A 16,650-nucleotide genomic window follows, 5' to 3' on the forward strand; every position below is an offset into this window, starting at 1 on the left:
TACAAAATATCTATACCAAAGGCACTTTATACTTTAGAAACACTTAGTTACTCTTATTAGATCTTCGGAGATCGTTACAAGGTCTCCATTTTCATGCACTAAGAGGATCAGTGCGCGTTAACAGCAGAATGCCCTGAAGTTTAATTCAATGTCAGGAGAGATGGAAAAAAAAATATATTTGCTACTCATTAAAGATTATTTTGCAATATTATTTATAAAGTTTCATTCCATTGTATTTTTGAGTAAGTTATCTACTTTCCGCCCGTCACACGTGCAAATCAGAACACCTTAGTACAAAGAAACTTAGCACAAATAGTCAGGAAACAAACTTATATCCGCTCTTACAAAACTACTTTAATTTAGTAATCAACCTTGTTACAAAACAATTAAAGTTCACAATTGAGCTACACGAGAAATGGAATAGAGATTTTATTTGGTAAGTATTATAAAAAGTAGTACCTATAATACGTGTAATAAATGAAACTAATGCAGTTGTGCAAAACCGCCAAAGCATTAGCAAACAAACTTAAATTTGCCATTAATCTCCCAAGAAGAGCTTTTATCAGTATAGTAATAAAAACTGATTTTCCTTGGCATTTTGTTTCGCAGCGATAGGTGAATGCTTAGGGTATTATCAAGAGGTGTTATTTTCAACACAAAATAGTTTTTGTTTGTTTGCGCAAATCTGGAGTGCTATTGTTGCGCGTGCGTCGATTTTTAGGCGTTTTTGAAGATTAAACCGTTTTTTTGGCGGTAGAGCTTTGTTTGTAATCAACACGGCTTATTTGGAGTGTGGGGTTGTAAAAAAACGTGTCAAGTAGGTAATAGAGCGTTTCTTAGAATATAAATTTATATAGTTCAAACTACGCTCCTATAGGTATTCATACAAAACGAACTATATATAATGACTAGGACTACACTCATGGACAAATTTAGAGAAACGCAAAATAAAACTTTAGTTACTAATTTTGAAATTACTTTACGTGAGATCCAGTAAATATGTAAACTTTTTATTGCGTTCCTCTAAATTTGTCCATGAGTATAATATTTAGGTATTCAGAGTTAGCTTGGTCCTACTCTTCTTATCTTCTCTTCTTATTATTTTAATACCTATATATCTCGTCTTATTATTTTAATACCTATATGGCTACTATAAAGTAGCCATATAGGTATTAAAATAATAAGACTACCTGCGGCACAGTACGCACATTCTTTAATCTAAGCACCAGCAGAAAAGAAAAGAGGTAGCACCTTCGCGAGACTCCTCACTCTTTCTCATTATCTGAGCAAAGAGTTGTTTTATTCCGACGACGAGTTAGCTTACAATTTCCCATTTAAAGCGTTTCATCCAAACTTTCCAAACTAAAACGAACCCTAAAAGATTATTGTGCAAGGTTGATTTTCAAATGGCAGGGAATCCTTTTAAAATCAGCCAGTTTATCTCACCAATCGTCATAGTATTTTGAGCTGTAGTACATGAATTTAAGGTTGGTTTTTGAAGTTGAGTGAAAAAGCTCTTTAAGCGCCCGATTGCCGACAATTAAGGAAATAAGCAGTTTTAATTGCTGCATGATTATTCGCCGATTGGCGCGGAATTGTTGACGTTGCTGGAACGAGATTATGTCCGGGAACTGTTTACTTCCCGGCGTGTGACGAAGTGCTGCTGGTGTATAATGAGCCGATGGATTTTCAATATGGCTCCTGTTTACACGCTGTGATCTGTGACTTAACTATAGGTACACAATATGGTTAAATCAAACGTCGGCGTCCTCGTAACTTCCCGCGTTATGAATAGAAATAAAAGAAAGTTCCAAATTCAAAAGAGCAAAAATTTACTTGGGTCTTACGAGACGAGGGTACTACTGCCGGTACTTAACCATAATGTGTGACGCGAAGCTTATGTTGTTGTTGGATTAGGCTCACCATACACCGTGTTGACAATCAGGTCAATTCGAATGTAGGTAAGGTACACCTGACATCAAAACGATATCTGAAATTTTGTCAGTTCCAACATTCCGAGACACTCGCTCTAATCCATGAACCTACGGACAGCGAATGATAACTAAAACTAAGATGATTCAGATGTCGTTTTGATGTTAGGTGCACGGTCGAAATAGCCTGAATATCGCATGAACTGGGTGCCTTAGCCAAGATGCCAATCGTTTGCGCTACGACAATGAAACACTATCTGTCTCTATCGTACTAATAGTAAGAGTGATAGAGACACAGAAAGCGTTTAATTGTCGTAGCGCCAACGATTGGCATCTTGACTAGGCCCCTGGTCTCAACTAGCAGCTGCCGGGGATGAAAGAAAATAGCGGGTAGCCCCGTGCACTCATGACAGGTTCGTAACTTCCGCCATCTAGTGGCAAGTAGTCTAAACTGAGTTTTCCATTTACACAAAAGGAAAATTTTATGTTACACTTTGATATTACGAAAACTAAAAAAACAGAAAAAAACAAAAAAAAACAGAAACGGGCATTAAAAGAAAAAGCATCTAACGAAATTAAATTCTACGTTATGAAACATTCTAGGAAGCGAGCTTTTGCATTTTTCAAATTTAACTTTTGCGGCAAGGGAAAACTTGTCAAAAAAATCATTTTACTGGTATATGTATGAGATTTTGTTTAATTAGTTCGGATTATCAAATTACCACAGATAAAATTAAGACAACTTTACAAACGAATTATGATAAATTAACTAACATATTTTCTTGTATGTACGAGTAAAAAACATAACTATTGTTACTTTACAATACACAGTAAAATAATTATGTATTATAAAACAGTATAAAATGTAATACTAATATTTGCTAATATACAACCATCAGCATTCACAAGCATTAAATAATTTAACCTATTTTAATATTATCGCCCTCTAGCGTTGAGTAGCGATCCTCTGCGGTTGTTTCTGCAAACTGCGCTGCTGCTCTTCTCTGATGATGTCCGCTAGATGGCGCGCGGCGACAGGCATGTCTTTGACGGCTATTTTGCTGAAGGTCAATCGCAAGTGCTGTGAAGGGATGGTGCTGTCGTATTGGAAGGCTTGGCCTGGGATCAGCATTAAGCCACGTTTGAAAGCAGTTTCGAATACCTGGAACAACAATGCATTCGTTACATTATAATTACGATTACAAATCGTCTTGGATTTCATTACAACATGTTATACGGCGCGGCGCTACAATGTTAGCTAATCCGGGATCTAAAGTAAATTATGATAATTTATTACCGTCTACTCATAGCTATCACGCAGAAATATTTATTTTATATATTATTATTATGTACACCAATTTCCATAGCGCTGACTAAACGCCAAAGCTCAAAAGACGGTAGAGATCTCTTAGGCGCTAGAGTCGCAAGACTCTAAATAATAGAGAAATGCTCTGACTCACCATATTATAAACATCATCCACTCCCCTCACTCGCAACCACAAGAACAAGCCACCTGGCGGCGTCTGCCATTCAGCGAGGGGCTCAAGCGGACCGATAGCTTCCAGCAACGCGTCGCGCCGCCGCCGATAGAGGGCGCGCGCGCGCTGCAGGTGGTCGGCCAACCACGGGCGATTTGATATAACGCGGTGCACCAGGCACTGGAAATGTACAATCCTTATAAGCACGCCTTAGAAAAACAGTACAGATTTTTTTTATGTAAATGTGTAATGCTAAGATTTCATCGTTAATTTATTTTATTTTTCTTTCAACACTCATACGGCGCGATTCGGGGAACTAATTAGAGATTCAGATATATTATCTTTACACTTTCATATCTAGTGAATTTCTAATTCATTTCCCGGATCGCGACGATAGTCTTGAGGCGACTTCTAACAAATCTGAACTCAACTTGGTTGCGTTGTTTTATCACCTAGTTCGTAGGGCCACATTCGGACCCAATCATCATAATATATCATTACAAGCCATTTACGAGCGTAATTTTACGAGCGCACTTATTTGTACTTTAGGTCAACTTTAATTAAAAGCGTCAAACGTAAATTAATGAGTGATTTGTTTTGTTATCTTTTTATCTTTTACATTTTATCTTATCTATTCCAAATATTAGTTTAGCTATAAAATGACAACATATTTTTTTCAACGCCACTTCGCATCAATGAATATCTTGATTATGATAACGCAAAGCAAATGTTGTTGAAAGCCAAAGTCAGGGTGATTATCAAGGGCATTGCCCAAGTCCGGAGATTGCACTGGTTACACTGTTTGAGGGGGAGTGACAGTAAACAAATTTATCCTGTCCTATCATAGAGAAATATAAGTACTTAAGGAAAGAGTGCAAACTTCATACATCAATTTTCTTACCAAAGCGCGAGCTATTTCGTAGTCGACATCTAGCATCAAGTAGTAGATTTATAAGTACCGCTACTTGACACCAGATGTCAAGAATGCGCGACTGACTTCGTATTGCTAAAACCATTTACAGCTAATATTATACGCAAAAGGAGTTGAAAATGGAGTTCCGGTTAAAATAAAAATAATACAAGCAAAAAGCAGAGCTTTGTAAGGGCTCGCGGAGTTTTTCTACCGAAACGTACCGGACCGCGACTTGATCTGATCCAATCCGAGGCTTGTTTCATGTTCGATCGAGTGAGTACGTAATAAGTCCGCTAAGAACGCAGCTATAAGTGAGAGCAAGAAAGAAATATACTAACCGGACCCCGGTTGCTGTCCGGTACGCCTGTCTGTTACAGCTTTTACTTTGTCCATTAAAAGCGTGTCCAGACGACAAAATCAAATTGCCAATATCATCCATCCACACGTATACAATATCATAAGCGCTTATTAAATCATACACGGTCGCCCAGTACTTTTTGTAAGGAAGCCAACTGGCTTTCCTACAGAATGTTGGGTCAGCGAGCCAATGTCCTTGAATTTATTTTTGCGTCCACACCACACAATTGAGCGAAAAACTATCCCGTCTGTCTGGACACCTACTGGCGGTAATCACGCTGCTCCGCACATAAACACACACACACACACAGTTCCACTAGGTACAGCCAGGGTTTAGCATCAGCACTATCTTGGGTACTGCTCTTCTAAGTGCTCATTAAGACGTGTCAGATGACCAAAACAGCGTGTGCCTATGTTGCACTAAACCTGAGTTCCACTAGGTACAGCCAGGGTTCAGCATCAGGTATATCTTGGGTACTAATCTCCTAAGTGCTCATCAAGACGAGTCGGATGACTAAAACAGCGTGTGCCTATGTTGCACCAAACCTGAGTTCCAATAGGTACAGCCAGGGTTCAGTATCAGTTTTATCTTGGGTACTGCTCTCCCAAGTGCTCATCATGACGAGTCGGATGTCCAAAACAGCCTGTGTCTATGTTGCATCAAACCTGAGTTCCACTGGGTGCAGCCAAGGTTCAGCATCAGCTCTATCTTGGGTACTGCTCTTCCAAGTGCTCATCAAGACGTGTCGAGTGACTAAAACAGCGTGTGCCTGTGTTGTACCAAACCTGAGTTCCACTAGGTACAGCCAGGGTTCAGCATCAGCTCTATCTTGGGTACTACTTTCCTAAGTACTCATTAAGACGAGTTGCATGACCAAAACAGCGTGTGCCTATGTTGCACCAAACCTGAGTTCCAATAGGTACAGCCAGGGTTCAGCATCAGCTATCTTGGGTACTGGTCTACCCAGTGATCATCATGACGAGTGGGATATCCAAAACAGCGTGTGTCTATATACAGGGTGGAAAGGCACGACGATCCTTTCCGGAAATGGGAGATAGTTTAGCCTAAGCACTATATTTTCTCCATAGAAACTATGTTAATATGGGCAACCGTTTATAAATTATGGCCTTTTAAACATCCATGCAAAAAACTACTTTGTTCTAACCCTAACAGGTGACAGGGTCAATGAACTTACTTGTAAACAATCAGTATACGACAGGAAATTATGCTAATTTGTTGCCATCTAACCATTTTTAGGTCTGCTTACAACACGGTAAGAATCGTTGCAGGATTTTCGATTTTTTAGTGGTTCCACTTGTTCAATACTTGAATGAAGTAGTTATGTTATTCCTTAATATTAATAATACTAACCACAACATTTATTACAACGACAGTTCAAATGGTGACATTGACAACCACTCAAAAGTACGCAATCGTCTTATAAATATCTCTGGTTTCCTTGACTGATAAAAAGGTTTTAGTTTCTTAACACGTTTCACAAAATTATTTTCGAATAAATAGAAACTATCTAAAATAATAAAAAAAATTTTTTTTATTATAAGTAGGTTGTGTTTGATGCACCAAATGTAGGTACATGCAAAACAGAACATTAGAATAAATCAAGAATAAATACTCTTCAATACCAAACTAACAAACCTTCTTGCGTGGTAGGAAATAGACAAGACGTCATCAGACGTCAAACAAACATCAGTTTGAAATTAAATTTTTATTGAACTTTACTTATTTAATGTCATATTTTTCAAATAAAAATGCCGTTGTTAGATGCTCGTGGCTATTTAAATTTGTGGGGCTGTTTAAAAGATATGGTGTACCAAACGGAATGTGAAACTGCGGACGAAATGAGACAAAGGCTAATTGGTGCTTTCTGCGGAGGACAATCTGCGGAGGAAAAATGACGAAGAGCATACACTATCGCATGTGCATCGACATACTCGGGCACGGGCTGCGGCGGCCTTGTAAGACACGGAGGTACATTTGAACACCGTATGTGAAGAGAAGATAGTGTTAAATATTGGCAAAAAATAATTATCTAAGAAAGTAATAAAATTGTTTATAATATTTTTGCATTCATTTGATTTATTTGACATTTATGCGACATTCATACATCATTGCGATTCTGTCAACGATCGGAAAAAAGTGTAAAGTCCCGAGCTTTCCCGACGGAGATCCTTAATCTATAGCCGTGATGTGCACATGCTATAGGGTTGTAACCACAGTTAAAAAGTAGTAAATTTGCTATTTTTATTTTTTACTCAATTAACGATTCTTACCATTACCAATCGTCTCTGTATCACTTAAACGACCTAATACTTCCGGGAAGGATCGTCGTGCCTTTCCACCCTGTATGTTGCACCAAACCCGAGCTCCACTATGTACTACCAGGGATCAGCATCAGCTATCTTGGGTACTGGTCTACCCAGTGATCATCATGACGAGTGGGATATCCAAAACAGCGTGTGTCTATATATGTTGCACCAAACTCGAGCTCCACTATGTACTACCAGGGTTCAGCATCAGCTCTATCTTGGGTACTACTCTCCTAAGTGCTCATCAAGATGAGTCGGATGACCAAAACGTAATGTGCCTTTGTTGCACCAAACCTGAGTTCCACTAGGTACTGCCAGGGTTCTGGGTCATTTTGTTGAACTTCACGCCGACGTTGCAATTGGCGTGCAGTCGGCGTGCAGTTCCTATACAAGTTGCGGTCGGGTTGTAGTCCGTCTGTATCGGCCCTAAGCCCTAAATCACTAAGTTTGTATTAATATGCTTATCTTTATTTATAATTTTAGCAGTTCCAAGCAATAGTAACACTAAAACTGTTTCTCGAACTGAAAATACCCGATTTAAGTTTGCTAACACAACATGACTGATTAGTTCATCAGCGTCACAAAACATACGAGTAAATTGACCTCCGCAGTGAATATACAGCAAAATTGATTGTTCTAGTAGGTATTCACAGAAACTTAATTGCTAAATTGGGAATCAAACCAAGCGAATCCAAAATTTTAATCCATTTTTGTATTCATCGTTGATAATGGCGTAAACGCCATCCGTCAGAAAAACAAATAATTACTTAGCATTTGCACGAATGTTAATTTCATCACTTCTCCAACAGGTGGCGTTAGTAGTAATACAAAGTGTTATTCCTTTATTTTATTTTTTTAAGTTTATAAAATTATATTTTTATGTTTGATAACACATCTAGATATGAATTTGAATTACTATGTTAAATCTCAAACCTAACAGTGCAGTAGTTTTTCCGTGAAGTGTACCACAAGAATGCATAGATTGTCGAATAGTGATAGCTGAAAATTGTTGAGCATTAGACTTTTCGTTCGTCGCGACATCTATTGTCAAGTAGCGGTGCTGATAAATTCGCTACTTGACGCTAGATGTCGACTACGAAAAGAACCCGTGTTTTGATAACAAAACTGATGTATGGAGTTAGCACTCTATACTTACTTATTTCTCTATGGTATGGCTTAACAGCGCCATCATCATCAGCACTGAAAAAGGGCGCGAAACGTCGGTATGTATTTTAAAGGCAACGGCCTCCTAGCCTAGTCGGTAGTGACCCTGCCTACGAAGCAGGGGGTCCCGGGTTCGAATCCTGGTAAGGGCATTTATTTGTGTGTTCATCACAAATATTTGTTCCTGAGTTATGGATGTTTTCTATGTATATAAGTATGTATATATATGTGTATATTATATATATCGTCGTCTAGTACCCACAACACAAGCCATTGAGCTTACTGTGGGACTAGGTCGATCTGTGTAAAAATTGTCCTATAATATTTTTTTTTTTTTTTTTTTTTTTTTTTATTGAGAAAACCAAACAGTCATATAAACATATCAAAAATACAATACAAGATGTACTGCAACAAAAGATACAATAAAAAAGACCTGGAGGTTCATAAATTATAAATTATGTTAACTGTGTAAGTACAATTATAACTACTGCATATTAATACCAGATAGAAAAAACTGCTATCAGTACTTAGGTACTAAAACAACTTACGTTTAACTATGGTTATGGTTATGGTTATGGTTATGGTATTTATTTATTTATTTAAATAACTTTCTGACATTACCTGTGCAAGCGTGCAGCTGTGTAGGATCTCCCCTTGCATGTGTAACTCGGCCCGCTCCAGCAGCGGTCTCGGGGCCGTCATCCAGCCTCCACGCAACCCTGAGCTGACGACCTTCGACAATGAGTCGAGACGCACCACCCGTCCTGCTGTGTCTAGTGACAGGAACGATGGGTGTTGCTGTTGACAGATTAAACATTAACATGTAATTAGCCATGGAAGTGAAATCAAATGAAGAACGCAATGTTTTGCACTTAATTATGGACACTGGATATCAAGGCCCTCGTATACCAAACTCGTTAGTGACTGGACAGTTAATGCCTGACAATTCTTGATGGTGGAAAGGCCGCTCATCGAAACTTTTGAAACAAGATAAGAAACAGCTAAGAAAGTACCTAGTTTGAAATGGCATGTCACTATAAAGAGAGGAACTACTTCAGACCTATCTTTAAGATATTGAACTGAAAATAAACTTACCTCATCATCATAATTTAGGAACATATACGGATCGTCCTCCAGAATGAGGAAGTCGAATCTGCAGGCGAGGTCGTAGATCAGTCGCCGGCGATTCGCAGGCAACGTGGCTCCAGTCGGATTGTTGCCATTGGGCACCAGGTAGAGAAGCCGCGGCATGGAGAGCCCACGGGCCAGTCGCTCGGCCAAGATTGCTTCGAGGGTGTCGGGGACTATACCATGAACGTCTTCGGGGATGGTAATGATCTCCGGTCGGTATGGCCTGAGCTGGAAAGAGATGAAGGTGTTGAAATATTGAGTTGGGTTGAGCTATTACAATTCGGCAATGATGGCTTGGCTATCATTTTCAAAAGTACCCAAAGAATAACCTTAGATGAGTGGATTGTTAATGTAAATTTCTGCAAGTCTGTGGCAAAACCAAGAGCGGTGCATTACGTTTAGGTTGAAAGACCATTTAAATATTGCTTGATAATTACATTGTTATAGTAAACAGCGTTCCAACAAATAGCGGCGTGAATGCCAATGTATTAGGCATATTGAACCAGGAGTATACCTGATTCAGCAGCAACTTCATGGCCTAGTAGATACCGTGTTGAACTGCTAGGCAGCAGAAGTTTAGGAACTTCCTAAACACGTTCTATACTAACAGCAGTATGGACTCCAGTGTAGGCATACTCAGCCAAAAGTATAGGGTCTCCTTCATCCAACAGCATGTCGATGGCCTGGTAGATGCCGTGCTGGGCTCCGTTGGTGACCAGCACGTCACGGGGGAGGGACGGGGGGCGGTGCAGGTCCTGCTGGAAGGCGCGGAGCTCGCTGAGGAGAGCTGGGAGACTGGAAAAAAAATGATGATGATTCAGTTGGCTTCTTTCTGTGATCGCTTACAAATCTTCGCTTCGCTTAATCACAGGAAACTCAAAAGTTTATGTTCCGTTATAGACTAAGATTAGAATGAGCTCTCTGAACTCAAATTGCCTATTGAATCCTTGACTATACCTACTTACAACCAAACGAGTAACTACTGCTGACTCCATCAAACAACCTTGTCTTCGAACCAAGCTCCACTCCACTGGATGAAAGCTTCCTTGTGGAATTTGCTGAATGGGAACTCCTCGTTGTTGTTTCTGAGGGAGAAAGATTTAGAGAAATCTGCTCACCCTTGTGACGGGACATACTGCAACGCAGTGGCTAATTCTTTCCCCTCCATATGCAACGGTCCTGCAGTAGATCCCAGCTCGAGTCTGGTGAAGGGGAACACCTCTTCATTAGGCATGCCCTCGGCGAGAGAGATCATCTGACGTCCGACGCCGTACGCCAGGGTCGCTGTAATAGAAAGGCACAATAAAAAATACACCGAAATTGAGTTGACGTCGGGGTACGGGTTACAAAAATCTTTCTTTATAGCTTAGGCAAAATCTTCTGGTACCCAGATAAATTTATAGCTTAAATTTTACTGTCATTTATCTCAATCATCAACATACCCTACAATCTACATTATCAATTATCTTAATGATACCCAGACAGTTTTCATCCAAGAAACTACGCGCAAAAATCACCACTTAAGCGTAGAAAGTTTTATCAAATCATGAACTAATCGTAGTTTATAATCTTTCAAAATACTGTTTTTGATTTAACGAGACTGCTGAATTGAATCATGTATACATTGCAAGATAAGGGCACGTTAGTAGATAATGTTGTTATTACACTGAATGAAGTCATAATGTGTTTGGTAAACCGGCGCGCACTGGTCAGCCTCGGATGCTATCTATATATTTATTACTTTAGTTTAATATCTTAAAGCCAGGTCCTAACCTTTTTATTATTTTCTTTGTATACTTTGGACTTAAGGAAATTATAAGCCAAATGTAAATATTTACAAAAAGGTAATTTTAGTCCAGGACAAAAAGAAGGATTACGAGAATTTATAGGAGAACAAGCAATAGTAGATTACTTACTACTTACTTACTAAGTGTATTAAATATTCAAGACTTTAACATAGAACAAAATATTTTACATTAGACTAGATTAAATACAATAAATGGAAAGTAACTTTGATATTCGTTCCTTATTAAATGGTCCCAGGCCCAGGTAAGCAAATACGGTAAATTCAAACTATTTAAAAAGTTAGAGATTCTTCTCTAACTCTTCTGAGTCTTTCAAAATATTTTCACTTAGCTTATCTGGTACCTATCTGTAACAGAATAATCTATATTATATCTGTAGTATAATTAATCATATACATTTTTATTTATCTGAGTTTAATTGATTAAAATATTTAAGCGACAGACGTCAATGAAAAACAACTAAGGTAAGTACTTTGAATAACCAAAAACTAAAAATGGTGTTATACCTAGTCAGTCACTATTTTCCATGATTATTGACGTATAAATTCATTTACATGACAGTGTTATGATTAGCAATAGCAAATACATATCATTATATTTCTCTCGCTTTCTCCTTGATCATAGGAACGAGGCCACATTAAGTACCTTGTGTTATGATAATGTATGAAGAATTTAAGATGGACAGAGTAGATTTGTTTATAATGTAACTGATAAACCAGTGATGTAACCATAGTTTATAATTTAGTACTGGTTATGCTGATATATAGGGTAGGTAGGTACTTATTAACGGGAATGTTTTAAAACTTGTCAATAGGAATAATATTTGCTTAAGATAAAACTTTTTTATTTTCATAACATTTCTTACATATCACTATAGGTATGTAAACGTGTTCGACTTGTGGTTAGATTATAATATGCAATATGCACAACAGGAATAAACATTTTTTAGAGATGTGATCTTCGAAATTAAACTTTCGTGAGACCTATTTCAAACTGTAGACGACAACGGTTTCACTCACTTGAATGTTTAGTCGCTATTGACGACATGTTTCGGGCCCGTCGGGGATCCTTCTTCAGGCTCGAGTGCTCGCGGCGGCTGCACTTCGTGCACATTAGCGACTAAATATTCTCATGTGAGATGTGATCTTGTCGTAAAGTCCGAATTCTTAAACCCATAAAAAGTAAAAACAACTTTTTTACTTTAAAATCAGAATTCGGACTTACAAATACTCGCACATGAAGTAGAGGCAATACGATTGCTACACCGTCTGCGTTGACTTTGCGCTTTGCGTCATTTAAGCACTAACTTTGTATGTGATTTTGTTGTTAATTACTAATTTATTAGCGTGATTTTAATACGTATAATCGTGCCGGGGTTATCAGGTCAGGAATAAGGAAAACTGATGTTTTGCTGCTCGGACAACCCCCGCCTTATGACCGGAAAACTTAGTGTTTGTAAATAATCTACGACACAAACAGCAAATAAGGACAAAAAGGACAAATTTGTGAATCAAAGCAAAATTGAAATGAATGAAAAAACAAAAATAATTATGATGAGTCAGGTTAAATAGAACAAATAAGTACTAAAAAAGAATAAAGAAAAAACCGTATGACCGAAATGTGGTGTAGGAAAAGCAGCGTATGACTGAAATGAGGCGAAGGAAAAAGCTAATGATCTCGATGAAAACAGAACAAATCATGACGCTACTCAATAAAGTATAACACGAAAGTGATAACATAGTCTTAAGCAGTGTGTTTCTAAGAATATTGTTATCATTAAAATAGTTATTGTTTTTTTTTAACATTACGTCAACCTAATCAGCTTAACTAGTTAAACATGAGCGTCTCGTTATTGTGGCAGGATTATTTAAGATATCACAAAAAAATCTGACATATTACTGTTATTACACATGTGTAATGTAGGTACATAATAGGAACCAAAGAACCATGTAATTTTTTAACCGATTTGGAAATTAATTTTTGGTTACCTTTAATTCCTGTGGTCACGGAAAGACCACACTAATATAGCACTTCTTTAGTGTGGTTTGAGCTTTCGACTAGCTAGCTCTTGCTCGGTAACTCCCGGAAGCAGTATGACCCCTGACATCTGCTATCTATGGTCACGCGGTTATTGACACCAAATGTGCGAAATTTACATGATTCTGATATTTCTGATTATGAAAAATCTGTACACGTTACAGAGGTACAGTGCATGCCATCTCTCTTGAATCTTGAGTAAATTGAGACACGTTTCATAAGAGGCTTGCAACTTGTAATCGCAGTTAATAGCCATTCAAATGCTACAAAAAGAGGCAAACAAACCTTTTATCAAGCGCGACTCTGATCTCAGTTTAAGTTCGAGATAACAGAATAAAATAACTACTTATTACTTAATGCGTTCTATATTATATGCGTTGTTTTGTGATCATCACGAATAAAATATGATCTTTTATCTTTATCTTTTTATATATATAATTTAAATAAACTCATTAGGCGAAATATTTCTGGGAATGTAAGATATCTGGATTTTTATTTAAAATTATACTTATAACAACATTTATAATCGACTTCACAAAACAGTATGCCATCATAATGGTCTTAATCAGAAGTTCCAGGTTCCAATTCATTAAACGTCGCTTTCGGAAAGAACCTAACACAAAGACTGTAGATATACAGTCTGCAATACTACATTGGCTTGACCTTTGCATACAAACTTCTATGCAGGGGGGTACCTTTTCTCTGCAGCTTACCAATATTATCTTATTGAAGAGTTCCCTCGATTTGTCACCAAGACATCGGCATACAAACATTCAAAATAACAAAAATATTGCAAAATTTTGAAGGCAAAAAACTGGGTGCAGTACTCACTGATTAGCCTGGTCAGCGCAGGTTCCCTCCTAGCAGCCCTGTGGCTGATGAAGCGGTTGTAATCGGCCTCTGTCAGAGGCCGGTGCTCGGTGTTCGGCCCTTCGTCACTGTAGAACTTGAAGAAATCGTCGGTCTCCTGCGAGTACGCCCTAGCAGGCCTCAGGAGTCTCCGCGCCATCTTGTGGCCTCGGGACAGTTTCGACGGCACAAACATTTTGTAAAAGTCAAGGTTTGACAACCCGCAAAATAGGACCGGCAAAGTCAATTGTGTTCAGTATAGTTACATGAACTTTGAAAATAGTTTTAAGATTTTACAATTATTGCTATTATCCACACACTCTTCTTTTTAGTACTTACTTAATCGAATTAGGTATACAAAAGATTTAGAAATTAAGATAAGTAAAGCTTGCGTTAAAAGAACTTTAATACCAGATCTCTGTTAAATAATACTTGGTTTATATTATGCGAATATAATTATGTATAATTAATTAATTGTTGATTACAGTGGAGAAGCAGTTTTCGCGACGACGCTTATCCTTTAAATGTGGCTCGTTGATAATTATTGACGTAGCTCAGATAAAAAAATGTTTACCTTTTTCTTGGATGATACATACTTATTATTAAAAAACTAAGAGCAAGCTAGCTTAGAGGGTTCCCTGAGCAGGTTCATAGTTACAGAATAGGATAGAGTAGAATAATAAATAAATAAACGCCCACTGTTTGCCCACGATGAAATCGACTTACAACTACAATCAAAAGTTTTTTTATAATCCTAATAAAAATGTGAAGTTTGAAAAATATTTTAAAATACCTAACCATGGCACAACGAGTGACAAGAAAAAGTTAACCACCCAATCACAACCCAGAAGCTAAATTTCCGAATTTTTGATCCGAAAAATAATAAGTACATATTTAAAATGTATATATTAGCGGTTCTAAACATGGTCGCACTTTAAACGCCTGCATTATATTGGCTTTAACTTTTTTTAAATTCAAAATTAATATGTAGATACCTACATATTTCAAAGAAATGTCTATTTCGATCGTGAATTTTTTTGTACAATTTGTTATGCCAATATATTAAGTACTATTGTATGTTACAAAAAACATAAATTATATGTAATTTGTTTTAAACTATTCCATTTTTTTCTCATTATCTTTCATTTAAGTAGGTACATAATGTTATAAATTTGAGATAGAATGAATACGGATCTCTAATTGATATCTTTGACCTCTCGCGTGGTTCGCATTTTGCACGTCATCATCATCAATTAGGAAAACATTCCATGTACTAAAACATAGATACTTACCTTTCTAAAGATATATCATGTAATCATTTTCTAATAACGGTACCTATAGATTGTCAAAATTTTTAGACATCACATTTTATTTTAATTGAATATTTTATCAACCCCTAAACAGGTTGTGTATCTATAAGTACCACATAGCAAATGATTTTTTTTGGCGAGCTGAGTAAATACAACGACCGCAAAATGTCATTGCCGTAAAGTCTATTAAGTGGGTGATATCGAAACGTAAAAAAATGACAGGTGTCAAAACAAATTTCTTTGAAAATTTTGTTGTCAAGTTCAAATCGGCAAAAAATGGCAGTTTTTGTACGTTTCCCCCGCTGTATAAGTTCGCTACGCCCAAAAAAAGTACTGTAAGTATTTTGTTTTGTATTTTTATGGTAGATTATTAGATAATGTATGTGTAGTAAGTCATAACTTACCTTAGTTATTGTTTTCTGATAAAATATTCGATCTAAAAGTTTGTGGTTCGTATGAAACCTGTGCCCGTCTGGGGCACGTTCGAGTGGTTTATAAGTGGCCTCTGCCCTGCAGGGGGTTTACATGACATTTAAGGTTAAGATTCATTACTATGAATGAACCCTCATAGTACAAAAGTAATATATTTTCCTTTGGTTTTTAAATTAAATATTTATTATCAATCTTACGAGCCTCGACATCCATGCGAGCCAAGAAAGTGCTGGCTGTTAGTGCATTTTGTGACGCAATTGTAAATGTGATGTGCACATGACTTGTCCTTAAAACTACTCTGTATGGCTAACAAGGCAGTGGCCATATAAGGACCACGTAGCACCATTGGTCACGAGCAGTGGGCATATAAAAACCACCGGGTTTTTTAAATTGAATTAGGGGTAGTAAAAAAAATCAAGAAATTACTTTTCTTTTTAAGCTATTACCTACCCGAATCAGTAATCAAAAGTAAAAAATGCGTCAGGTCTGTTTAAGGGTTAAGTAAACAAAACATCTACTTAGAAAAATAGTTTATTTAGTAAAAGATTGGGTACGTTATAGATAAATATATGTGGGTACCTCTATATAATAATAAAGAAGGATACATTTTAGACATTTTTCAAATTTCAACTTATAGTGCGACATGAAATAGTATAAATTAAATAAAATGGTTCTAAAACATTTCCATACTACATTGTTGCCATGTTTAAGCAATTTACGTCAAAAATGTGACAGTTACGTAGGAAAAGGCGCCCACAATAATTTTCTACAATTTCTTTTTAAATTAGGGGGCGGTATAATTTGAGTTACAATCGCAAGTTTGTAGGCTTTTTATGACAACATTGACCACAGACAAAACATTCTCCAGACTGAGCATAGTCGCGCTACCCCCTCTGCCACGCATACGGTAATTTT

General features: G+C 37.3%; 1 protein-coding gene across 1 annotated transcript; it reads right to left on the reverse strand.

The window, feature by feature from the left end:
- Nucleotides 1-2,823: 2,823 nt before the first annotated feature.
- On the reverse strand, nt 2,824-14,238 carry LOC134801472 (kynurenine/alpha-aminoadipate aminotransferase, mitochondrial). Its single transcript, XM_063774076.1, has 7 exons — nt 13,976-14,238; nt 10,421-10,586; nt 9,911-10,097; nt 9,267-9,530; nt 8,793-8,969; nt 3,392-3,589; nt 2,824-3,093 (listed from the first exon to the last, which is right to left on the reverse strand). The coding sequence occupies exons 1-7, from the start codon at nt 14,187-14,189 to the stop codon at nt 2,878-2,880; spliced, it is 1,422 nt and encodes a 473-aa protein (XP_063630146.1). The 5' UTR covers nt 14,190-14,238; the 3' UTR covers nt 2,824-2,877.
- Between the last annotated feature and the right edge of the window lie 2,412 nt (nt 14,239-16,650).

Source organism: Cydia splendana, chromosome 2 (assembly GCF_910591565.1).
Source record: "Cydia splendana chromosome 2, ilCydSple1.2, whole genome shotgun sequence".
NCBI lineage: Eukaryota > Metazoa > Arthropoda > Insecta > Lepidoptera > Tortricidae > Cydia > Cydia splendana.